The following is a 26,730-nucleotide window of genomic DNA, read 5'->3' as shown; positions in this document are numbered from 1 at the left end:
GTCGCGATCACACCCAGTTTTTCCCATGTCTCGGTGTCGATAGAAGTGTCTTGGATGCTGTCTTCGGGGTCGTCCGCCATCTCGCCCATCACCACATCTTGGCCCCCCACCTTCGCGCCGGAACCGGCTGCCTCCTTCTGAGACGCCCCCGTCCCAGGTATGGGCGCCCCAATGGCAGCTGCCTTGGGGGCTTTGCCCGCGGAAGGCCCTTGCTTGCTAGGGTCGCCCTTTCCCTGCTGGCTGTCTGGCGGGGGAGCGGATGGGCCCGCCCCCGAGGCTCCACCGCCCTCACCCAACCTTCTGGGCATCCGTTCTAGCTCCACCTTGATCTGATATCCTTCGTGATTAAACCAGACCTCCACCGTGCCATTCAGCTTTGCCGGCGACTCAGAGATTTGTAGGTACCTCGTCAAGGATCTCCGCCTCAATGTCAAACGCCACAGGTTTTGCCACCCCCCCCCTCCCCTGGGCCCTGGATTCAACAGGCGCGCTATCTTAGTTGTGCGCTGCAAAAAACAGCTTTCGCGCAGAGCTGAAATGGGCGCTCCAGCAGCCGTGCAAAAATCGTGTGCGCGGTATAATGGGTTCAGCGCACGGAAAAAAACGGAATCACGCGCCACTTATTTCATGCGCCCACTCCCTCGCGCTGGACATTCGAGCGCCCGCGACCAACTGCCGCCAACCTCTCCGGCCGCCCCGCCCCGTGCCACCGCCGGTGAAATTCGACCGATGGGAGGCTGCGTCGACATCCCCCAACCCCTCCGTCGCTGCCGCCGCCGCAAACCCTAGCGCAGGGTTGAGCTTCGGCTTCGCCGCCTGCGGTCGTCATCCAAGCACAGGTCTCGCGCACGGCCTCTTCATGGCACCACAGACGACTTCATAGGGTGGCGTCACACACACACAGACACACAAATATATATGGAAACAATTCGGTTGGCGCATATTATAAATTGCACACGCTGTCACTTAGATTTTATTAACAAACCCACATTCTTACTTGATATAAATTGCAGTAGACTCATAAATATAAGTAATAGAGGATTTGGCGAAGATTTTGAAGGCCCGAGAAGAACCTTCACAGTTAAACATGCTTCCGTTGCTTATGTTTCTAGTTCTTCTTTTCCAGGACACTGTGGAATAGTAGAGTTGCTGCTCTCAAAAGGAATCGATGTGGATTTCGAATGTGTATTTGGGACCCCATTGCACGCGGCTGCTCTTCACAAGCAAGATGACGTAGTGAAGATTTTGTTAGAGCACCATGCTGACGTAAGGCATCCGTATTTCAATGATCTCCTGGGTTGTGCAAAAGAAAACCTTGTTTGATTAAGTATGTTATATGTTGAAAATATGAGCAAATTACTACGAGATTTAATCCGAATAAACAGAAGATAAATCATGACTACAGCAGCAGAGATTAAACTAATCATGCGAACTAGTATAGCAGATGAACATATCACATCTAGGGCACATACTAGAAGCATGAATTCTACCACGATCTCGAACAGGAAGTATAGAATCACATACGGTGCAGCGGATGCAGCACCGCCGGTGTTGACGTTGTCGCCCATGTCGTCGAGGATGAGGTTGCCGAGGTCGGGGAAGAAGTCGTCGTTCGCGAAGTCGTCGCTGCCAGCAGTCGCGCGAGTGCGCTCCCCAAAAACCTGATCGCCCCTCTCCCGTACAGGATCACGAGAGGCGGGGTTCCGGAGGCCTGCTGTCCCTTCTCGCGGTGCACGCCGAAAGGAGGGATGGAGAAGACTTGCTTGGCGGCGCAATGATCTGCAACGGTGGTGAGAAACCATATGAAGCGGCCGCGACTAGGGTAGACGTCTGCCTGACTATATAGTGCGGGCCGGGTAGGTCGTGGCAGTAAACCCCACGTCCGAGTCGTCACGATCCAAAAGAATCGGAAATGGTTCAGTAATTAACGCATCCGTTAATTATTAATTAATGACTCATTAATTTTCCCATGCAGCAAAAATATAGACAACGTGCATAGCTCTGTCCTCGGCTCGGCTCAATCCAGTAACCCGCGGCGCGGCGCATCGTGACGAGGCGAGGCGTGGCGTGGCGAGGCGAGCGAGGAGGAGGAGGAGCGCGCGTGTAGGTCTCCTCTTCTCATGCTCATACAAGTGGTAGAAGAGCTCACCTTATAAAGAGGTGCAACTCTCTCTCAACTTCCGGGGTGGGACTAAACTTTAGCCTCACTCACTTCACTCACATGTGTGCATGAATGGGCCAAGAGACTTTTAGTTGGGCTTTGGGCCAAAGGCCTACTAGCAAAATTCCAACAATCCCCCACAAAGTCCCATTGGCACATCTCATCATTTAGTTCCAAAACATTGTTTTATATATCGATGCTTAATGGAGACTGTGAAGTTGAATTTCCACTTAGAAATTTATGCTACACTAGATCACAACTTGAATAGTGGACTATGCCTTGAACTACAAGTTTTCTGTGAAACTAGTTTCACACAAATTCTTGACCAATACTGGGCTGCCGCAAGGCTTCCCCGCGGGTGGAGCGTATACGTCATACTCCAGGGCCTTTCATGAATTTATTAGAGAACACCCAATTCTCACAGACTGCGACATTAACAGTCAAATTCATATAGGTGTGTTCCTCAGAAGATGTTCTGCAGGACAACATCTCTGCTTACCCGAATAAGCCACTTGGAACTTCACGGAGATCAACATCTCTGCAGGACAACATTAAGATAAGTATCAACCTGCCATGCAGATTAGGAGAGTATTGCATCTTCACGGAGTGGGATAATTAATATAGGGATACTCTCCTCCCAGCTGACCAACAACTTGTCTCCCACTTCTACTTCATGGGATCTCCGATCACATAGAGTGGTTTACCACTATGGACAACTCATGCGGTGGGTCTCAAACCCATCTCCATTGATGCATTATCTATCACATTACGTGATAGACCCTTTGTGAAGGGATCTGCCAAGTTTTTCGACGTTTGGATATAATCCAACGTAATAACTCCGGAGTTCCTCAATTTTCTGACAGATTTTAGTCTCCTCTTCACATGCCTTAAGGACTTCATATTGTCCTTAGAACTGTTTATCTTGACGATCACAGTTTGATTATCACAGTTCATCAGGATAGGGGGTATTGGTTTTTCAACCATAGGTAAGTCCATCAAGAGTTCACGAAGCCACTCTGCTTCAACAGTTGCAGTGTCTAATGCTGTGAGTTCTGCTTTCATAGTTGACCTCGTTAAGATGGTCTGCTTGCAAGACTTCCAGGAAACAACGCCACCATCAAGTGTAAGAACATAACCACTTGTGGCCTTAATCTCATCAGCATCAGATATCCAGTTTGAGTCACTATAACCCTCCAGTACCCTTGAATACCCGGTGTAGTGAATCCAATAGCTCGCGGTGCCTTTCAAATAGCGCATAACTCTCTCAAGCGCATGCCAATGATCATCTCCCGATTTTGACACAAACCGACTCAGCTTGCTCACAGCAAAAGAGATGTCAGGCCTCGTGGCACTCGCCAAATACATAAGCGAGCCAATAATATGAGAATACCTCAGTTGATCTCTAGCAATCCGTCGATTTTTTCGAAGCAACATACTAGCATCATATGGAGTTGGAGAAGGCGTGCAGTCGCTATACCCAAAACGACTCAAGACCTTTTCCACATAATGAGACTGAAGTAGTGTGATCCCACCATTCTCATCTCTCAACAACTTGATGTTTAAGATAACATCAGCTACTCCTAGATCCTTCATCTCAAAACAGCGAGATAAGAAATCCTTAACCTCCTTGATTAAATCAAGTTTGGTTCCAAAGATCAATATGTCGTCGACATACAGACAAAGAATAACTCCTTCGCCCCCACCATAGCGATAGTACACGCACTTGTCACCATCGTTTACTACAAAGCCGACAGCAGTTAATGTTCTTTCGAACTTCTCATGCCACTCCTTAAGAGCTTGTTTAAGGCCATATAAAGACTTTAATAACTTGCACACCTTTCCTTCTTGACCAGGTACTACAAAACCATCTGGCTGATCCATGTAAATTTCCTCCTTCAACTCTCCATTGAGGAAAGCCGTCTTAACGTCCATTTGATGAACGAGAAGACCATGTGAGGCAGCCAGTGATAGTAGCACCCGAATTGTGGTCGGTCTAGCCACGGGTGAGTAAGTATCAAAGAAGTCTTCACCTTCTTTCTGGGTATAACCCTTGGCCACAAGCCGTGCCTTCTACTTTTCAATCGTACCATCAGGTCTAAGCTTCTTCTTGAACACCCACTTACATCCTACAGGTTTGCACCCATAAGGACGGTCAGTGATCTCCCAGGTACCGTTAGCTAAGATGGAATCCATCTCGCTACGTACAGCTTCCTTCCAGTAGTCAGCATCAGGAGATGCATAGGCTTCTGAAATAGTCCTGGGTGTGTCATCCACGAGGTACACAATGAAATCATCACCAAAAGACTTTGCAGTCCTCTGTCTCTTACTCCTCATAGGAGTTCCATTGTTACCCTCAACAGGATTCTCAACGTGTTCCATCGCAATGGTGGGTTCAGGAATTACAGTGAATTCCTCACTAGATGGAGTAGGTATCTCCTGATTTGATGAACTCGACATATCCTTCATAGGAAATATGTCCTCAAAGAAAGTTGCATCATTTGATTCCATAATCGTACCAACATGCATGTCGGATACCTCAGATTTTATTATCAAAAATCTATAGCCGATGTTATGAAAAGCATAGCCCAGAAGAACACAATCCACGGTTTTTGGACCAAGCTTGCGCTTCTTGGGAATTGGTATATTGACTTTCGCCAAACAACCCCAAGTACATAGGTAAGAGAGTTTCAACATTTTCCTTTCCCATTCCTCAAATGGAGTCATGGTCTTATGCTTTGTGGGAACTCGGTTTAGGACATGACACGCAGTCATTAGCGCCTCCCCCCACCATTCCTTGGATAGACCCGAAGTGTCTAACATGGTGTTAACCATATCAGTTAGAGTTCGGTTCTTTCTTTCGGCTACCCCATTTGACTGGGGTGAGTAGGGAGGCGTCCTCTCATGGATTATACCATGTTCCACACAAAACAGATCAAATTCATTGAAAAAATACTCTCCACCACGATCGGACCTAAGCCGTTTAATTTTTCGATCAAGTTGGTTCTCTGCCTCAGCTTTATAGTTTTTAAAGAAAGTCAAAGCCTCATCTTTTGATTTCAGAAGATACACATAACAATATCTAGTGGAGTCATCAATCAACGTCATGAAGTATCTCTTTCCACCTTTTGTCAACACGCCATTCATCTCACAAAGATCAAAATGTATAAGCTCTAGTGGAGCCAAGTCTCTTGCCTCTGCAGTCTTATGGGACTTGCGAGGTTGCTTAGCTTGCACACATACTTGGCACTTGGAGCCTTTGACAGTAGAGATTTTCGGAATTAAATTCATATTGGCTAACCGCGTCATGCAACCAAAGTTAATATGACAGAGTCGTGAATGCCAAATATCAGACTCATTATTGTGGCAAACATTATTAATAACTTTAGTGCAAATATCTGACAAAGATAGGCGGAACAAGCGTCCGCACTCATAACCTTTTCCAACAAATTGTCCACACTTAGAAATTACAACTTTAATGAATTCGAAAACCAACTTAAAACCATCTCGACATAAACGGGAACCGCTAACAAGATTTTTATTGATGGACGGCACATGATGAACGTTCTTCAGACGCACAGTCTTCCCCGAAGTAAACTTCAGATCGACCGTACCAACACCTCGAACGATGGCATGTGACCCGTTCCCCATCAGCACAGGTGAAGTCCCTGTTGCCTGGTAAGAAGAAAACATGAAGGCGTCAGCACAAACATGTACATTGGCACCGGTGTCAATTAACCAATCAGGGGATTGAAATACTGAAAGGATGGTAAGAAAAATACCGTACCCTGATTCCTTCATATCAGTATCACCGATGACAACATTAGCGGACTTGCCGCTCTTCTCATGTTCGCGCTCCTCAAAGCGGTTAGGACACTTCGGAGCCCAGTGATTAGGATCACCGCAGACATGGCAAAGTCCCTTCCCCTTCTTATGAGAATTCTTCTTGAAGTTGGTAGAATGTGATGGTTTGTTCTTTGTATCAAACTTGCCTTTGCCCTGAGTTTTGTTCTTATTGTTTTTGAACTTGTTGGGCTGGGAGTTCTTCTTCTGTATCATGTGGGCACTAGAACCTCCCTCAGCAACTCGAGCACGTGTGTCCTTTGCTCTCGCCTTCTCTTCAACATCAAGAGTACCAATGAGATCCGCAATGGAAAACTCCTATCTCTTGTGTTTCAGGGAAATAGCAAAATTGTTTCACGAAGGTGGAAGCTTGGCAATGATGCCTCCGGCAACAAATTTGTCCGGTAATACACACACTTGAAGTACTCAAGTTCTTTTGCGAGCGACTGTATCTCATGAGCTTGCTGTACAACAGGGCGCTCATCAGTCATCTTGTAGTCATAGAATTGCTCCATGACGTACAACTCGCTGCCGGCGTCCGAGGCACCAAACTTGGCCTCGAGCGCAGCCCACATGTCCTTGCCGTTGTCAAACGACATATACGAATCCACAATGGAGTCATCAAGAACACTCAAAAGAGTGCCTTTAAAGAGGGTATTGATCTTCTCAAAAGCTTCCAGCTGTGCTGGATTAAGATCGCCCTCAGGCTTGCCCTTGGTGGCATCATAGCAGCCCATGGTCTGAAACCAGTAGACTGCTCTCGTGCGCCACCTCTTATATTGCGCCCCCTTAAAGGCAGGCGGCTTCAGATGCGCAGCAAAACCACTCGGAGTAAATTGCCTATAATCAGGTTTTTGGATTGTTGGAAATATGAGCAAATTACTACGAGATTTAATCCGAATAAACAGAAGATAAATCATGACCACAGCAGTAGAGATTAAACTAATCATGCGAACTAGCATAGCAGATGAACATATCATATCTAGGGCACATACTAGAAGCATGAATTCTACCACGATCTCGAACAGGAAGGATAGAATCACATACGATGCAGCGGGTGCAGCACCGCCGGCGTTGACGTTGTCGCCCATGTCGTCGAGGACGAGGTTGCCGAGGTCGGGGAAGAAGTCGTCTTTCGCAAAGTCGTCGCTGCCAGTAGTCGCGCGAGTGCGCTCCCCAAAAACCTGATCGCCCCTCTCCCGTACAGGATCATGAGAGGCGGGGTTCCGAAGGCCTGCTGTCCCTTCTCGCGGTGCACGCCGGAAGGAGGGATGGAGAAGACTTGCTTGGCAGCGCAATGATCTGGAACGGTGGTGAGAAACCATACGAAGCGACCGCGGCTAGGGTAGACGTCTGCCTGACTATATAGTGCGGGCCGGGTAGGTCATGGGAGTAAACACCACGTCCGAGTCGTCACGATCCAAAAGAATCGAAAATGGTTCAGTAATTAACGCGTCCGTTAATTATTAATTAATGACTCATTAATTTTCCCATGCAGCAAAAATATAGACAACGTGCATAGCTCTGTCCTCGGCTCGGCTCAATCCCGCAACCCGCGGCGCGGCGCGGAGGAGGAGCGCGCGTGTAGGTCTCCTCTTCTCATGCTCATACAAGTGGTAGAAGAGCTCACCTTATAAAGAGGTGCAACTCTCTCTCAACTTCCGGGGTGGGACTAAACTTTAGCCTCACTCACTCCACTCACATGTGTGCATGAATGGGCCAAAAGAATTTCAGAATTTTAGTTGGGCTTTGGGCCAAAGTCCTACTAGCAAAATTCAAACATTATAAGGAATATATATCCTATTTAGGGCTGTCATGCATAAGAATTGAAATCATGTGGCCTATGCATGGTTGGTGTGTTTTATCTAACCGCAAGAGTTGACATTGGTATATATGAAGCAACAAGTATTTCCTTTACTCCCTCTATCACAGTTTAAAGAGCGTATCTTCAAAATCAGAAATTTTCACAATTAGAGGGAAATAGGGCGCATGTCATTAATTAGCTTATTAATTGCATCGTTTTGGGAGGAATTAGCTCCTTCCGTTTGCTTTCCTGGTGCGCATGCATGGTGTGAATTGAAATTACTTCACCAATGCATGCGATGGTTTCCTTCTTTTACTGGACGGAGAGGTTACTATGTGTTTGTTTGGCGATTAATTAGGCGCATATCCTTAACTACCGCAGCTCCAACGCATCGGTTATTCCTACAAATCGCTAGCAACCTTGGTCCCAGAAAGATGTGAGGTACGCCCTTTAAACTGTGATGGAGGGAGTATCTCTCTTCAAATGGAACATTCCACTTTAATGATCTCGAAATAGACCCCTTCCTTTTCTAGATGTCAGAGGTGAATTCTAATTATATTATACTATAAGCATATTTGTTTCTGTCTCCTTAAGAAAGTTAACAAATGAAACACTCTGTGGACTGATTTTATTTTCCAATTGCTCTTTTAAGAGACTGATTCTTTCATTTTCCACAGCCTAATAAGTTCTGCAAAGTTGGTGGTTATATACCATTGAGCATGGCCATACGCCCCACACCTTCAGTTTCATTGGAATGCGTGAAGCTACTCATTAAGGCCAGTTCCCTTTTGTTAAGTATCTCTACTCCTAATGGACGAATTGGTTGAATAGTCCCCCCCACTTTCAACCGGTTTATTTTCAACCGGTTTTTCTTCGTCCCACCTCCCACCAGCCCCTCCCACCGGTTTTTCTCTTTTCTCGTCTGACCGGCAAAACCCAACGTATTTATGGTAATTAATCATAATTAATCCACGTATATTAATTATCAATCCAGGTATGGTAAGGTCATAACTCAGGAAATTTTGAATATGGCAATTATATGGTAATAAATTTAAATTACCCCAAAGGCTATCAATCCAGATATGGTAAGGCCATAACTCGGGAAATATCGAATATGATAATAAATTTAAATTACCACCAGGTATGGTAAGGCTATCCACGTATAGTAATAAATCATAATTAATCCATGTATAGTAATAAATCAATCCAGGTATGGTAAGGTCATAACTCAGGAAATTTTGAATATGGTAATAAATTTAAATTACCCCAAAGGCTATCAATCCAGGTATGGTAAGGCCAAAAATCGGGAAATATCGAATATGGTAATAAATTTAAATTACCCCAAAGGCTACCAATCCAGGTATGGTAAGGCCATAACTCGGGAAATATCGAATATGGTAATAAATTTAAATTACCACTAGGTATGGTAAGGCTATCCACGAATAGTAATAAATCATAATTAATCCACGTATAGTAATAAATCAATCCAGGTATGGTAATGCCATAACTCAGAAAATATCGAATATGGTAATAAATCAGCGATCCGTCCGCATTACTAGCTCATCCGATAAATCAGCGATCGAGTAATTAAACCGTGCAGTAATTAGTACTCCCTCCGTATATGGAAGGAACCGCCGGAGTATTCCATAGATTAGCCACAGAATTTTGGCAATCTCGCTGTGGCATCTTGGATTTCGGAAATCACGCGCCCGCAAACGCCGTCGTGCCCCCCTGCAACCACCACCGGAGTCGGAGGCGAACGCGATCGCAATCGTGACGTGTATATATATACAAGGACGTACTACGTGCACAAGGGCCTGCAAGCAAACCCCAGTGCTCCTGATCACCATGCATTTCTTCCAGGTCGTCATGGCGTGGATGTTCCCGTGCGCCGTGTGGGCGCCGATGGCGCCGGCCGTGGCGACGGCAGCGACCACGGACGGCGCTTCGAGCGTTGAGCAGGGCAGCTCCTCGTCGCCGGCGTTCGGCCCTGGCGACGCTAAGGTGGCCTCCGACCCGGGCTCCTCCCCGGCGTCGAGGTCGTCCACCTCCTCCTCCTTGCTCGGCGCCCGAAGCAGCTCGTTGAACAGCGCGCGCTCACCGGTGAGGGAGGGCGGTGACACGGCCGCACGGAAGGGCCACGCGCTAAGGCGGTGCCTGCACAGGTTCGCCAGAAATCTGCAGCGCGCCGGTGCTGCGGACGAGCGGTAAGAACGGGCGCGGGAGACGGAAGGGCCGGGCGACGAAGCCGGACGGGAGGGTCGCCGCCGGCGAGGACGGCACCGCCCAGGCGAGGGAGGAGGCCATCACGAGCGCGATCACCTACTGCGAGGAGTCGAGCCGGCAGCGCTGCAGGCCGCCGTTGGCTCCCTCGCCCAGCTTGGACGGCTGGCTCCTCGTTCGCCCGGAGGAGGAGATCGGCACCAGCGCCACGAGCGCCGTCTCGCCCTGCGAATGCGAGGCGCAGGGCACCTCGAGCGCCGCCGCCCCCCACCACGGCCACGCGGCCTGCGACGGTACGTGTTGTCAACCGATCCGTCGGTCGATCTGCTCTGCTGCACCCGTGCACGTCTAAACCGTCATTGATCTCCTTCGTGCAGCAGAATGCGGCGGCGGCAGGCTGTCGACGGTGGAAACTCGGCGAGGTCCAGCCGGGGAGATGGAAAAGGGTGACGCTGTCGACGGGCTTGACGGGGACGTCCTTAGGATAACGAGTTACTTCGCCGCCAAATATGTGCGCGCGGTGCGCCATTGAAGAATAGCTCGGGGTCCGTCTCACATGAGGCGAAGCAAACAGTTTTTCGTAATCTAGAGGACCTTGTCTTACGTACCTTCGATCTTGTATGATCTGTCCATATCAGTGTGCGAGTAGTAGTAATATGATTGTAGTAAGATCTGTCCATATCAATTGTCGATCTTATTCTTATATGATATGATGGCTTGCAGCGTTCCTAAGATCTAACGAGAATCTCCTGGAGTTAACGACACAATCGTTCGATTGTTTCTGAATCAGACTGCAATTTTGAAGCTTAATTGGCAAAGGAGTTAAGATATAGACAATCCTATTTATTCGAACTAGCTTTGCTGAATCGAAAGAAAAGAGACAACTTGGATTCAATCAAAAGAAATTAGAAGATTTTAGTACTGGCATGTATTCACCTCAATCACTATATGCTCTGTTTGTACTCTACACATGAGGAATATATTCACCTTTAACTTCTTTTTTTACAGAAATAAGACTTTCATTCATCAACCACGGTCATTACACTCCAGATTTTACATAGAGCGTGAATTCCATCCGGTGCATGCCCATGCACGTTGAATTATCAAATGAGTATAAAGTTGGTCTTTTTTTTAACTACTACACTCCAGATTCTCGAGCATGGAGATAGGCGAGTTATAGACCAAGAGCTGGTACAGATATAGGCGAGTTGTAGACAAGAGCTGGTGGGCAGCAAGAAACGCATGCACACCAAAGAACAAATCTGAGTCACATGCCTACTTCTATTGGTTTCTACAAAGAGCGGCTAGCTTATATCTTAGACCAGTCGGTCACTGTCGAGGTCGCCAAGGTGATCTTACAGCACCGCCGTGGGGATTTCTCATATGATTTTATGTAGGCAAGCCGCAAGCGGTGGTGGTGATTGGCTGGGTGGTGTCGCTGCCTTGGGAAGAGACGAAGTGATGGTAAAAATAAGCAGGATCCGATGATTCTTCCGTGGGGATAGCCAAAGTCAAGATGTCAACTACAGACTCGCCGCAGACTTGCAGTGAACCTGGATGCGGCGAGCCTGATTTGTGGATCGATGGCGGGTCTTGACTTTGTTAGGCTGGGATTGGATGGTTGTGGAGGGTGGTGTGCTTGGTTGGGTTCCCATGGAAGAATGTGGCCTCCTCGTGGATCTGGTCATGCCCATCCTAGAGAACATTGTGTCCCTAGCTCCCTCGAGGAGCAAGGACAGTGCAAGCGGCAGCAGGGGGTAGGGGTAGATGTGGGGAGGGATGTCGGCGGCTGCTCGAGGTCATCATGATGAAACCCTTGACGTCCCATCTTTACCAATGGAAGTGGAAGAGCACGAAGTCGAGATTGGATAGGAGTTTGAGTTCTTTTTGGCACCGATCGGTTCCCCACTTTAGAGATGTATTTTTTTTGCGTGCGAGCAAATAGTGGGTTGATTCTAAACGGGATAGGCACTTTTCAACAGAAGTGCATAACGGACAAAAAATATGACCTCATTTTATTCGTTTGATAGATATCGTATTATTCGTTGTTGTTCGTTCGGTGAAATTTCCTAATATTTGATTGTTGTGTTTCTAATTAGAGCACCCCATAATCACCCAATATGAGGGGATGATAAATGAAAAATACTGATTATAAATTTTGAAGAGCCCGTGGCAACGCACGGGCGTTATACTAGTATATTTTGTATTGCACGTGTATTGGAGTTGTGGCCCACCTCTTAGTTTTGTATAGTTAAAGTAGAGACCTTCCCTTGTATTATATATGCGTACACCAGCACCCGATCAATAAATCATATTGCAAATCATCTATCTACATGGTATCATCTTTTTCGATCTAACCCTAGGGTAGCCGCCGCCGCACCTCCCCGCGCCGCCGCCGCCGCGCCCCACCTCCTCGCTTCCGCCTCCCGCCCACTAGCTTCTACCTCCCACGCCCGCGCCGTTCGCTAGCTTGCTGATCCCGCTCGCTGCTACCTCGGTAGGCCAAGACACGTCCAAGCCGCCTGTTCTCGTGTGCGTGTCTTGCATAGCTAGCAAATTCATCAAGTCAAGGCTAGCTAGCTTTGCTAGTCAACTACGTCTCGTCGGATCGTTTCTGGTGCGTCTGGTTAGCTCCGGCTGCTGTGTACCCGTGCGCAGTCAGCCGTGTTCCGTGCCGCCGCAAGTCGCTCCGTGCGCTCGCCTTTCCCTGCAGCTGCCGCTGCCGCACCACGCCTCCTCGCGTGCGCCGCCGCAGCTTCCCGCCGCCGCTGCCACGCAGCGCTTCCCCGCGCGCGCCACCGCCGCCGCAGCTTCTCACCTACCGCGTCACTGCCGCCCCATCGCGCTGCCACCCTAACCTGACGCACTGTCGCTGCCGCGTTCCCGCGTGCCGCCGCCGCCTTCTTCTTCTTCCCGCCGCTTCTAACGCCTTTCATGGACTCTTCGGACTGCTTCACCATCTGCGGCGGAACCGCTCCACCGGCCGCGCCGATCCAGTCGCGTCCTCCCGCACCCGCAGGGTGTTACCCGTTGTCGCCACCAGCGCCTCCCTCGCAACACCCGCAAGGGGGAGGGGCCGACGCAACTGGCGTGGCGGCGGTTGCCGCCGCCAGCAGGAGCGGGCTCAGGACACCGGGGAGGCGCCGCACTACCAGCAGGCTCTCCCCGCTGGCCACCAGGCATTCATCGGCGCGCCCTTCCAGCCGACTGGCCCCGGCTACGGCGCCCTCCTTGCGTCGCCGCCCCTCGGTCGTTATGGCCTGCCCGTCTCGGCGCCGCCCTACGGGGGCCTTTTGCCGCCGCCGGTACCTGTGCCATGCGATCCCACCCTCCTCGCCGCCCAGCACTCCGCGCCGTCGCTGAGTAGCTCTGTCGGTTGAGGCGACTGGTATATGGACTCAGGTGCTACTGCGCACATGGCAGCTCATCCCGGTAACCTAACCTCCTCCACTCCCGTTCACACACCCACTCGTATCACTGTCGGCAACGGCTCCTCTTTACCCATTACTCATATCGGTAGCACTAGCTTTCCCTCCACTTCCACACTCATCGCTATGTCTAATGTTCTTATTTCACCTGATTTAGTCACGAACCTAGTTTCAGTTCGTCGTCTTACTCGTGAGAACCCCCTTACTATTGAATTTGACGGTGTTGGCTTTTCTGTGAAAGACGTCCGTACCCGGATGGTCCTTCACCGATGTGACAGTCCCGATGAGCTCTACCCCGTGCAAGCCGGCGCCTCCACCCCCACACCCGTCGCCCTTGCCGCCGGCGTTGACCTTTGGCACGCTCGCTTTGGTCACCCCAACCACACCGTCTTACATCAAATTCTTCGGAGTTTCTCTTTCTCATGTGATAAGCTCGACGAGCACTCCTGTGAGGCTTGTCGCTTAGGCAAGCACGTTCGTCTTCCCTTTAGTGCGTCTTCTTCAGTTTCCACTTTTCCGTTTCAATTACTTCATAGTGATGTTTGGACATCTCCTGTTGCAAGTAACACGGGCTATCTTTACTACTTGGTGCTTTTAGATGATTACTCTCATTATGTGTGGACTTTTCCCCTTCATCGTAAATCTGATGCTTTAGCTACACTCACCGCCTTTTACTCCTATGTCACCACCCAATTCGGTCGCCCCATACTCGCACTCCAAACTGATAACGGAAAAGAGTTTGACAACGTCGCTCTTCGCTCACTTCTCGCCTCTCACGGCACCACCTTCCGTCTGACTTGCCCTTACACTTCACAGCAAAATGGCCGTGCCGAGCGCATTCTCCGCACTCTTAATGACTGCGTTCGCACGTTGCTCTTTCACGCTAACGTGCCCGCTCGGTTTTGGCCCGATGCCCTCGTCACCGCCTCTCTCTTAGTCAACATTCGTCCGTGTCGTCCTCGGTGGAACTACGCCCCTCGCCACCTTCTTTTTGGTACACCACCGTCCTATGATGGCCTTCATATCTTTGGGTGTCTCTGTTATCCTAGCACCGCGTCCACCACGCCACACAAGCTTGCACCCTGCTCCGTCCCATGCATCTTCCTTGGCTACCCTCCCAACACCAAAGGTTACCGGTGTTATGATCCTGTCACTCATCGTGTGTACACCTCGAGGCACATGTACTTCGTCGAGACAGTGTTCCCTTTTTTTCAGGTTCCTCCGGCCGCGGCTCCTTCGGCTCCGGCCCCCGCGCCCCCTACCTGGTGCGATGCGCGGCGGCACCCCCTGGCGTCCCCCCGGCCCGGCGCCTTCTGCTGCTCCTCCCGGGTTCTCGACTCCCTCACCCGAGGTTGAGTCCGTCTGGGCCCCCGGGTCCCCGGCTCCCTCGCCCGAGGTCGAGCCCGCGGGCACCCCACCCGCCACCCCGGCCGGCACCGCTACTCCTGCGACGGGCTCAACCTCGACCTCGCCCGTCGCCTCCTCCGCGCCTGGCTCGGCTGGCACCGTCGCGGCCTCTGACATCGCGGCCCCCGCCGCCGCGGGCGCCCCCGTTGTGGCTGCGGCCCCCGCCGCCGCGGGCGCCCCTATTGTGGCCGTGGCCCCCGTCGCTGCTGTGGCCCCTGCTGCCGCGGCACCCGCCACCCTCGCCGGCCCGGTCACCTGTGCCCGTGCAGGAGTGCATCGGCCGAGCACACGCTATTCCTCCGATGAGTATGCGTGCGCTGCCTCGACATCGACGCTATCACCCATCCCCACCTCTGCTCGTGGCGCCCTTCGGGATCCCCATTGGCTGGCTGTGATGCAGGAGGAGTTCGACGCCCTGCAGCGCAATCGCACGTGGCAGCTTGTTCCACGACCCCCTCGTGCCAACATCATCTCTGGCAAGTGTGTGTTTCGACACAAGACTCGCCCGGATGGTTCTCTCGAGCGCTACAAGGCTCAATGGGTGGTTCGTGGCTTTCGGCAACGCGCGGGCGTGGACTTCACCGACACCTTCGCCCCGGTTGTGAAACCGGGCATGATCCGCGCCGTCCTTCAGCTGGCCGTCTCACGCGCCTGGCCTGTGCATCAGTTGGACGTTTCCAACTCCTTGCACGATCATCTCGCCGAGCAGGTGTTCTATGAGCAGCCTACTGGTTTCGTCGACGCCGAGCACCCCGACTTCGTGTGCTTGCTCTCCCGCTCTCTTTACGGGTTGAAGCAGGCGCCTCGGGCTTGGTACCAGCGTATCGCAGCCTTCCTACAGTCTCTGGGCTTTCGGTCCACTCGCTCCGATGCCTCACTCTTTGTGTATCATCAGGGAGCTGACACTGCATATCTGCTGCTCTACGTCGACGACATCATCCTCACGGTGTCCACCCCCGATCTCCTTCAGCGGCTGACTGCTCGTCTTCGTGATGAGTTCGCCCTCAAGGACTTGGGGCCCCTGCACTACTTTCTCGGCATCGAGGTGATCCGCCGGGCTCACGGTTTCTTTCTGCATCAGCAGAAGTACGCCCACGAGCTCCTTGAGTGTGCCGGTATGCTTAATTGCAAGCCGGCGCCTACCCCCATCGACACGAAGGCGAAGGTCTCTGCTCTGGAGGGGTCTCTCGCGTCTGATGGAGCGTTTTATCGCTCTATCGTCGGTGCTTTATAGTACTTGACGTTGACTCGCCCCGACCTGCAGTACGCTGTTCAGCAGGTGTGCCTCCATATGCATGCCCCGCGTGACTCTCACTGGACTTTGGTGAAGCGTATTCTCCGTTACATACGCGGCACCATGTCCTTGGGACTCACCCTGACGGCCTCCGCCTCCACCGACCTCGTGGCCTACTCGGATGCTGACTGGGCTGGCTGCCCCGACACGCGACGCTCTACATCAGGCTACTGCGTCCACCTTGGGCCCTCGTTGATCTCTTGGTCATCGAAGCGGCAGCCCACGGTCTCCCGCTCCAGCGCCGAGGCAGAGTATGGCGCCGTGGCTGAGTGCTCTTGGATACATCAGCTGCTTCAGGAGTTGCTTTGTGATGTTCACAAGGCCACTCTTGTCTACTGCGACAACGTCAGCGCGGTCTACCTCTCCGCCAACCCGGTGCACCATCGACGGACGAAGCATATTGAGCTCGATATTCACTTCGTGCGCGAGCAGGTTGCCCTTGGTCGTGTTCGGGTTCTCCACGTGCCAACGACGCAACAGTTTGCTGATGTGATGACTAAGGGATTGCCTACTCCCGTCTTCGAGGAGTTTCGGTCCAGTCTCTGTGTCTCCAACGACGCTGCGACTGCGGGTGGGTGTTGAGTATATATTTTGTATTGCACGTGTATTGGAGTTGTGGCCCACCTCCTAGTCTTGTATAGTTGAGGTAGAGGCCTTCCCTTGTATTATGTATGCGTGCACCAGCACCCCGATCAATAGATCGTATTGCAAAACATCTATCTACACCTTTCTTCACATGTAGTTTACTTGAGTGTAGTGCTTCATTTTCTTTGTGACGTTTCTGTGGCTGGTCTCCAAGTGCTAGCCAAATGATCAAACAATTATTTATTTATACAGGCTGGTGCTGCTGTGAATTTCATTGACTCCGCTGGTGTTGCTTGTGTGATGGTGGCGGCGGAGTATGGCTTACCTGGCATCATGAAGTGCTTATTAGATGCTGGTGCTAACCCCAATGTTACAAGCAGAGTGAGTCATGTTGTTTTCTCTTTTGCCGTTTGTCAATATGCATTTTTCATTCATATATTGTTGGTTTCCTTATGGGATCATGCTGTGAATTTTTGACATATTAGGATAATCTACTTACCCATGCTTCTTTTGACAAAGTATCCCATGCTGCCAGGAACTATTAATCCTTGCATGAGGAGAAAAGATATTGCTTAAGTAAAGCATACTTGGTATTGGTCCACAGAGAACATTAAATAAATAGTCTACTCACATGTTAAGCGTCTGTTATCATTAAACGGTGCAGATTTGTTCTCCCTATGATCAGTCAGCAGTTAGCTTAACCTTCCTCTTACAGATTTAGTTAAGAAATAGGGATCTCTCTGTTCCATCATTTGTCATTGCGTTGTGATTATCTGCAAAGTCCATCTAGCCTTTTGGTATTTATACTGGATGAATCTTAAATATGAATTATTAATAAATTAAGTCCTTGCAAGCCTTTTCTAGCGCTCGTGTCGCCTCCAGGGGGGCGGCTCGGGCGCCCTAGCCGCCGTCGCCTCCAGGCCCTCCCACCCCGCCTATTCCCCGCTGCCGCCGGAGGAGGCCGGCGAGCTTCCCGGCGGACGGTGGACGGCGGACCTTCCTCCTCTCCTTGCGAGGGGATCCTCTGGCCGAAATGTCATGGCGAACCTGGTCGCCCGGCGTGGAGGCAGAGTGGGCGTGATGGGGCGGCGGCCCGATCGGATTCCGGCGGCGGTTGTGCCTGCACGGCTGCAGGGGCAGCGTGGGGACGGCCATGGCGGCTAGCGGCGGCGGATCTGGGCTTCCCACCCCAGATCGGTTCCCCTCCAGATGATGTGGGCTCGGGCGCCGGCCTGGCGGCCCTGAGCGACGGTGGGCGCGCGCCGAGGTTGCCCCCACTCATCGGCGTGGTTGGGGGTGGCCAGAGGTGTGTGCATGAGGCCGGCATCGTTCGGAGTTGGCTCTGGCATGCGCGGCGGTGGGAATCTGGCAGGCGGCGGCCGACTGTGAATCCCGGTAGCATCATCTCCGACTCGATCTGCTCCGGTTCGTGCTAGTTCCAATACCTACCCGGTGCTGGCTAGACGGATCTGGCGGGTAGGCATGGATCCAGGGGAAACTCCAGGCCGGCGTGGCGGCCGCACCGAAGTCGACGTCCTCGGCGCCGATTCCCTTCCTGAAGGCTTCGGTGTGGATCCTACGCCCCCACCTCTTCCATGAGCGCAGGCGAAAGCCTACGTTCCTCTGTTTGGGCGATGATGGCACTTTGGTGTCGTGTTCCTTCCCGAAGGCGTCGGCCGAGGACTGCTCAGGGTGGTGGAGTTGCTGGTAGTTCGGAGTCGACGTGAGATGCCATGTAGGTGGAGCGGTATGGCATCAACAGTATCATCTACGGTCGGTCTCGACGGCATGCATTGGCGCAATGGAGACTCGGCATACGATGCGCGGAGATGGACTCGCGCAGGAGGAGGAAGCTGTCTGGCATCATGGTGGCGTTGATGACAGATATACCGTGCAAGGTAGATGCAACAATACAGCTCTGAAGATGGATTGGTGGCAGGTGGCTGCGGCGGCCTCATACCCGGCAGGCGTCCTGGTTGAGGAGTGCGCCGGACCGGTGGGTTCTCCATACCCGGCAGGCGTCCTGGATGGGACCTCTGGTCTTAGATGTTAGGTTTGGCTGCGAGGTTTGTTTGGTATTAGGTTCAGACTAGCAGCATCCCTTCATCATTTGGATAGGAATATCGACAGATGTTGCCTAGACGGTGGCTTTAGTCTTGCTGTTGTATTACTTTGTAATGTCTTGTGTGAATAATTAATAAAGTGACTGCATGCATCGTCCATATGCAGAGGCCGGATCCTCCTCCATTTCTAAAAAAAAGTCCTTGCAACTACACTTGGTGTTTAGATTGAATGATGATTAATTTGCCAATCAACCATCTCTTTTTGCTCTTGCAGTTTGGTGCAACTCCAATTGAAGTTGCTGCCCTTAAAGACAGAAGGGAAATTGTCGAAATGTTATTCCCTTTGACTTCTCCTATTCCAACGTTGCCAGAATGGAGTATTGATGGTATCATTTCTCATGTGAAATCTTTTGGTTTGGAGCCGTTGGTATGTGTTTCAATCCAGTGCCCACTTGCAGTTCCATGTATTAATTATCATCATTATTAGTCTGCTGAAGTTCCATCCTTTTGTAATTTGGAATTACTTCACTTCTGATGTTTTGTGTCCGATTTACATACGGCGGTCAGATGGATGGTTGTAAGCCCAAATAGATGATAACCTGGATGGCTACGATTGTGTGTCGTACGAATATCGTACCAATCTTATTGGGCGTGTAGCGGTGCTCTTTGTACCTCTGCCTATCATTGACAGTAGAAATAGTTTTTACTTCATGATTGCATTGGACTTCCAGAAATAAATATGGTAGGCAAAAAAATTGCTGGTGGTGACTTGCATCATTATACTTGCAAATTTCTAGTTTTTGGCATGATTATTTGTTCAGAGCCAAGAAGAATATTTACAATCCTTCGGTATTTATTTTCGGGTAGTATTGTTGATCATACAGAAATATAGGGCAAGGCTGTGTAAGAAAGACCCAAAGTGGTCGGACCCTTCCCCGGACCCTGCAAGCGGGAGCTACGTGCACCGGGATACCCTTTTAGTATTATTGATCATGTTATACACTACAACAGTGCAATATACATTATTTCTGTTCATTGTGGAAGAGATTAATTATGCAGGATAGGTTGGAAGTAACAAATCTGTGCATTTTACATATCTTGCATGTTGTTCTGCATTATGGACTAATCAAATATTTGGTGATCAGGATGAACATCAGTATGAAAAGAAAAAATCTGAGCTAAAATTGCAAGCTATGGATGCTTTTAAGAGAAATGACTATTGACTGCAGGATGGTTGTATTCAGATGTAAGTCGCTACGCATCTTTATTATTCCATAAATAAATGAAGGGTGCTCTTATATTTGTAAAAGAATAACCTACGTCAAAACTGTATCTCTGTTTTCACCTTGCATAGAGTGTACTGTATCTCTGTATCTCAGTGCAGTGGTGCACTCAGTGCTATATCATTTTTGGTAAAACTTTTATTATTGGATACTTAGGTTATTTTATACCAAGATAAGCAAACTGTCTGTAGAGTTTGGCCCTTTAAATTATCGTCTATTCTAACTAATAACTAGTTTGATTTACTTTTCATACATGAGTAAGTGAGAACTTTTACTTCATGACCACTGTTTTCTCATAAGATGCATAATATATTACAGAAGTGATATTTTGGGAGCATTTATTTTAGCAAAGCTAACTGTACGACCAATGAAAATATAGTACAATGGTAGAAATTTTGTATGGCTCAGTATCTAATAGAAGTACTCCCTCAGTTTGTTTTTAGTCTGCATATAAAATTTGTTTGAAGTCAAACTTCGTAAAGTTTGACCAACTTTATAGGAAAAAATATTAATATTCACACTTTTGGTCAAACTTTGTGCAGTTTAACTTCAAACAAATTGTATATGCGGAGTAAAAAGAAACAGATGGGTATTTGTAAAAAAGAACTGCACTATTTGTGATGGAAGTTTTTCTTGTGCTTATTTTCTGTTCTGTTTTTTTCTATGGCCGAGTTGAATCTAATTAAGCAGTTTGTGTTCAAAAGGCTGACGTAACACTGTAGTATCATACACAAGTTTCTGCTCTGAAAATATATCAGCCTGTGCACGACCCTTGGCTGGTCTCATATATGGAGATCTCCATGTTAAACATGATAAAAATATCTCAGCTTTATGCTGATCCATATATTTTTAGTCTGGTAAGAATTCTTCTAGATATACCTCAAAAGTTACATGTGATTGGTAATACTGTAGGCGATGGATCTCGACCCTTGTCCAGATGATCATGCAATCCTATTGGCAAATAGGAGTCTCTACTCGCTGCACTTGGGAGACGGAGAATATGCTCTCTCTGATGCTACAATGTGCAGAAAGTTGCGGCCTCTTTGGCAAAAGGGGTGCTCTCGACAGTAATAGTTTTATGTTACTGAAGGTTAAAAGAACACAGTAATAGTTTTCAATCATTCGTGATCATGGAACTGGTCATCTGCTGCTTTTCCACATCTAGGACTATGAGAAAGCGTGCGAGGCTTTTGCAGATGGCCTGAAGCTGGATCCGACAAGTGTTGAAATTGCAAGTGCTTTAAGGTAACTGATCCATGTTTATCTTCCCTAAAATGGAGACTATTTTGATTTGTTCTCCCTAATGCCCCGCCTCATAGTTTATCTTCAGCAAAAAAAAGCTTTATATATTTCAACCAATGCTTAATCTATATCTATATCTATACCTACTAATAAAGCAAGGTGCGTTTCTCCGATATTTTCATCCGTTCACCGTTAAAAGATTTTTTTTTCTATCCGAAGTGGTACTCTTGTTTTTTGAAATAAAGCGAGGTAGTAATAAACTTGTGTTCGTCTATCTATTGGCGAAGGAAAAATGATTTCTGCAGAATTTCATGTATGGGTCGCGGGCGCCATGGCCCACTAAAGTCAGCCCATCATTTTCCTGCCCACGCAGCAAACAAAATCCTATTTCCCGCAGAATGCGGCAAATAGTTCGAACTACACACATGGCACCCAAGACTGGGCCGCCCATTTTATCTCTGTTGTGATTCAATTTTTCTTTTTCTGTTTCCTTTTGTTTTTATTTCCTGTTTATTTTTTATTTTCCCATTACAATAATATTTTTTACATTTTTTCTGCAAATCAAAATTTTCAAACAAATTTCTGAATTTACTTTTTATTCAAATTTTCGTAAAAAGTTATGAATTAAAAAAAGTGCTCCAATTTTTCAAAATGTTTTGAATTTTATTTCTATGTCATTCCAAAATTCGTTCAAAATTAAAAATAATAACTATTTTGTCAAAATATTTTTTGTATTTTTCACAATTGTTCCAGATTCCAAATTTGAAAAATATTCTTGTTTTAGCGATATGATAAAAAATTGAAATAATATTTCATTAAAGAAACACATTTTCTAAAACTCTTCTGAATGGTTAAAACATGTTCCCATTTAAAAAATTTGTTCACAAACTAAAAAATGTTCATATTTTTATAAAAGGTTCATGTTTTCAAGAAATGTATGTGAAATTCAGAAATGTTCCGTTCACATTTTTTGTTCTTTTTTTTCCGAAAATGCATGAAATTTTCGAAAAACTGTCTGTAATTAGAAAATTGTTCATGTTGCCAAGTATATTCGGTAGTTCATGTTATGAATTCAAAAATTTTGTTCCTGTTTCGAAAATGCGTGCACTTTTCAATTATGTTCCATTCCAATTTTTTCAAAATTTTAAAAATATTCCCATTTTTTTAAAGCTAGGGTTTTTCCAATTTTTTCAAGAAGCAAGGTGCGTTTCTGCGATATTTTCATCCATTCACCGTTAAAAGATTTATTTTTTCTATCCGAAGTGGTACTCTTGTTTTTTGAAATAAAGCGAGGTGGTACTAAACTTGTGTACGTCTATCTATTGGCGAAGGAAAAACGATTTCTGCAGAATTTCATGTATGGGCTGCGGGCGGCATGGCCCACTAAAGTCAGCCCATCATTTTCCTGCCCACGCAGCAAACAAAATCCTATTTCCCGCACAATCCGGCAAATAGTTCGAACTACACACATGGCACCCAAGACTGGGCCGCCCATTTTGTCTCTGTTGTGATTCAATTTTTCTTTTTCTGCTTCCTTTTCTTTTTATTTCCTGTTTCTTTTTTATTTTCCCATTACAAGACTATTTTTTCCATTTTTTCTGCCAATCAAAATTTTCAAACAAATTTCTGAATTTACTTTTTAAATTTAAAATTTCGCAAACAGTTATGAATTAAAAAAAGTGCTCCAATTTTTCAAAATGTTTTGAATTTTATTTTTTTGTCATTCCAAAATTCGTTCAAAATTAAAATTAATAACTACTTTTTCAAAATAATTTTTGTATTTTTCACAATTGTTCCAGATTTCGAATTTGAAAAATATTCTTGTTAGCGATATGATAAAAAATTGAAGTAATATTTCATTAAGGAAACACATTTTCTAAAACTCTTCTGAATGGTCAAAACATGTTCCCATTAAAAAAATTTGTTCACAACCTAAAAAATGTTCATATTTTTATAAAAGGTTCATGTTTTCAAGAAATGTATGTGAAATTCAGAAATGTTCCGTTCACATTTTTTGTTCTTGTTTTTTTTTCCAAAAATGCATGAAAATTTCAAAAAACTGTCTGTAATTTAGAAAATTGTTCATGTTGCCAAGTATATTCGGTAGTTCATGTTATGAATTCAAAAATTTTGTTCCTATTTCGACAATGCGTGCACTTTTCAATTATGTTCCATTACAATTTTTTCAAAATTTTACAGAATATTCCCATTTTTCTAAAGCTAGGGTTTTTCCAAAAATTTTCAAGATTTAAAAAATGTTACAAATTTGAAAAATATTCTTCTTTTTGTGATATGTTCAGAAATTGAAAATACTTTTTGCATTAAGAAACACATTTTCTAAATTTCTATGTGCAAAACATGTTTCCATTCCCAAAAATTGTTCACAAATTCAAAAAATATTTGTATTTTTATAAAAGGTTCATGCTTTTAAGAATTTTTTTCATTACGAGAAATGTTCCGTTCAAATTTTTTGTCCGTATTTTTTAAATGTATGGATTTTTCAGAAATTGTTCAAAATTTTGAAAATTGTTCACGTTGCCAACTATATTTGGCATTTAATACATTTCTTTAAAGTTCAAAAAAAAAGATTCGAATCTGACGTTGCATTAGATTCTTAAATATTCACGCTGACCATTGGTTAGCAGGAGCATTTGTTTGAGTGGCTAGCAACATGTGGTTGGTTCCTTGAGGTCGTGAGTTCGATCACTCACATACTGGGCCTGCTCCGCATCCGGTATATCAAATTAGGTCCGCTTCTTCGGAATAATGGATGCCACAAATTATTAACGTTGGTAGCTTCTATGTGCCAATAAAAGAAAATATATTGGTTAATTATAATTAAAAGAAATTGTAGGCACACATCAATAAAAGAGAATATAATGGTTTGATTTTAATTAAAGGGCGTGATGTTGAACTAGGGAATACAGATTTGTGGGGTCTTGATTCATTCTTCTATTGAGCTAGAGGCATGTAATTTTATTATCCCGTTGCAACGCACGGGCATGTGTGCTAATTAATTGCAAAAAGAGAACCTATTGCAGGGAAGCCCGTGAGGAGGTGAAGAAAGCTCAATGTGCTGAAAACTGACAGAGAATAAACCCATCTATATATCCAGTCAGCCGTACCTGGAGATGTCGTTGCTCGGTCGAACATGCTATCTTTTTGCATATTCTTGCACTGTTGGCAAGAATGCAGACCTCTTGTGCTTTTGTGGATGTCCACGGCGCTTATGTGTAAATATGACCTGATGTGTTCCTACTGTAGTATCTATAACTCCAGGTTATTTTTCGATAAAAGGCACTTTTATTATCTCAAAATGTAGCATCAAAGTGATACAAAGCATTAAGAGTATCATCCGGCCTCTGCATAATTAAGATGCACACAGTCAAATATCAGTAATCTGATAAATAAAAAGATAAAATACCGACAATTCGGCAACAGTAGAGTCCATAGACCGACACTATGCGTATGTCGAAAGAGATGGTGGACCGAGTCGGAGATTATGCTGCCATCCATGTTGGGTAAAAACCTCCGTAGCCACCTGCTCCAACAGCGTACACACCGCCTTGAACAACAGTTGGTACTCCGCTTGTTGTAGCGTACACCACGTACGAAGCGAGTGCGTACAATGAAAAATAACCTGCAAAGGAAACATTTTTGTCATTAAAAACAACACCATTTCTACATAGCCAAAGCGATCATAGTAAGGCATACACTCCCACCCTTATTAGTGTTTTGTACCTATTTGAAATACCGTCCAGCCAATGATCAAAAATATTAGCAACACTTATGGGCGGATACAAATTTGACGCTGTTTAGATGGCTGACCATGTAGAACGCGCAAACTTATAGTGAAAAAAGAGGTGTTTAATTGTCTCGTCATGAGTATAAAAAAACACTTCTTACTTCCCGACCAGTTGCATCGTGCGAGGTTGTCTTTTGTTAGCACAACTCCCCTACGGAGATACCACATGAATATTTTGACTTTAAGTTGTACCTTCGCTTTCCAATTTTTTTTGTTATTACTCACGGTACCTCAAAATGCGTGAGTGCGCGATACATAGAGTCTACTGTGAAATACCCCGATGTAATAAGGTTCCAGCGAAACACATCACGGCCTTGTGTCAAGATAATCGAATCCAGACGGGACAATAGATTATTCCAGACGGGCAAGTCCTGATAGACATCAGGTGCCTCAATCCACCCAGATGTGTGTTTAAGTTGCCACCTTAGATAAACCATTAAAAATTATCAACTCACATCTGTCATGGATATCACTCACCCAATCCACGTCTACTAGCATAACATGGCATAATAAGCAAACGTAGAAGTAACTCCCAAAGGTTTTATAATAATACAGGTAATAGGTACTACCTCATCTACTTCCCATCCCACAATTTAATTAGATCCTAATTATGCAATGTGAGAGGATTGATCTAATGCAATAAAACATGGGTTGTAGAAAAGGGTATGATCAAAGTGTGAACTTGCCTGCAATGTTGATGAAGATGATTCACACTCAAAACTCTTGATAGATCTACTCGTCACACTCCGGTCAATCTATCGTAAGCAAGCAATAGTAACCACACAATAAGTACTCATCTAAGGCACAAGTAAAACTCGAACGAGAGAACGAACCAGAAAGTTCAACTTAAGAACCCCGGTTGCAAAGAAAGAACGAACCGAACAAACGACGGAAAACAAACGGCGGAAGAAAACAACTCGGTTCTAGCAAGTTGAAACTAGGTCAAATTTTACCATAGCAAAACTTGTTCAAGTTGATTAGACGGAACGGCGGTTTCGAGACGAAACTCCAGGCGCTTGAATCACCTGATTCCGATAAACGGGCGAGAAGATAAACTAGAACGAAGATCAGATCTGAGATCGCGATCGCGGAATAAATCCGACGAAAAGAAAGAGACGAATGGTTAAACGAACGGGCATCGTTAACCGGGAATAATCGGTGATCACGTTCGTTGAGACGAACGGTCCGAACGAAGAACGAAAACCGATCTAGGGTTTTCGGAAAAGAAACCGAAAAAGAAGACGGAAAACCGATCTAGGGTTTCGGAAAAGAAACCGAAACGAGGAATCGAAGAGAAAAACCGGAAAAGAAAACCGAAACGGTTTCTTTTAAAAGAACCGAACCATGGGGAAGAAAAAGAGAGGCGCGAGGCTACCTCCGGCGAGGGGCTCCGGCGAACGGCGGCGTAAGACGGCAGCATTGGGCGGCGGCGGTGGGTGAGGGGCGCGGGGTGAGGCGGCGCGGTGTGGCGCGGCTTGGGAGGAGAGGGGCTTTGATTTGATGTTTAGAGGGGGGAGGGGGTCTTGGGGTATTTATATTGGTGAGGGGAGAGGAGACTTGGGGTAGGGGACAAGAAATAGAGTAGGAATAGGAAA

The 26,730-nt window shown here is 46.9% G+C and overlaps 1 protein-coding gene across 1 annotated transcript; it reads left to right on the top strand.

The window, feature by feature from the left end:
* The first annotated feature begins 580 nt into the window (after window positions 1-580).
* LOC123101697 (ankyrin-1-like) lies at window positions 581-20,028 on the top strand. Its single transcript, XM_044523034.1, has 6 exons — window positions 581-839; window positions 1,127-1,266; window positions 8,483-8,581; window positions 16,995-17,123; window positions 19,080-19,232; window positions 19,951-20,028. The coding sequence occupies exons 1-6, from the start codon at window positions 581-583 to the stop codon at window positions 20,026-20,028; spliced, it is 858 nt and encodes a 285-aa protein (XP_044378969.1).
* The last annotated feature ends 6,702 nt before the right edge of the window (window positions 20,029-26,730 follow it).

The sequence above is a fragment of the Triticum aestivum genome, chromosome 5A (assembly GCF_018294505.1).
Source record: "Triticum aestivum cultivar Chinese Spring chromosome 5A, IWGSC CS RefSeq v2.1, whole genome shotgun sequence".
Taxonomy (NCBI): Eukaryota; Viridiplantae; Streptophyta; class Magnoliopsida; order Poales; family Poaceae; genus Triticum; species Triticum aestivum.
Note: the sequence above shows the minus strand (reverse complement) of the source record. Positions and strands in the feature narration are given on the sequence as shown.

Coding starts and splice junctions, on each gene's coding strand:
- LOC123101697 (XM_044523034.1), top strand. CDS start 581: ATGGGTTCAGCGCACGGAAAAAAACGGAATCACGCGCCACTTATTTCA. Junction 840..1,126: donor CGGTCGTCATCCAAGCACAG/GTCTCGCGCACG, acceptor CTTCTTTTCCAG/GACACTGTGGAATAGTAGAG. Junction 17,124..19,079: donor ACCCCAATGTTACAAGCAGA/GTGAGTCATGTT, acceptor TTGCTCTTGCAG/TTTGGTGCAACTCCAATTGA.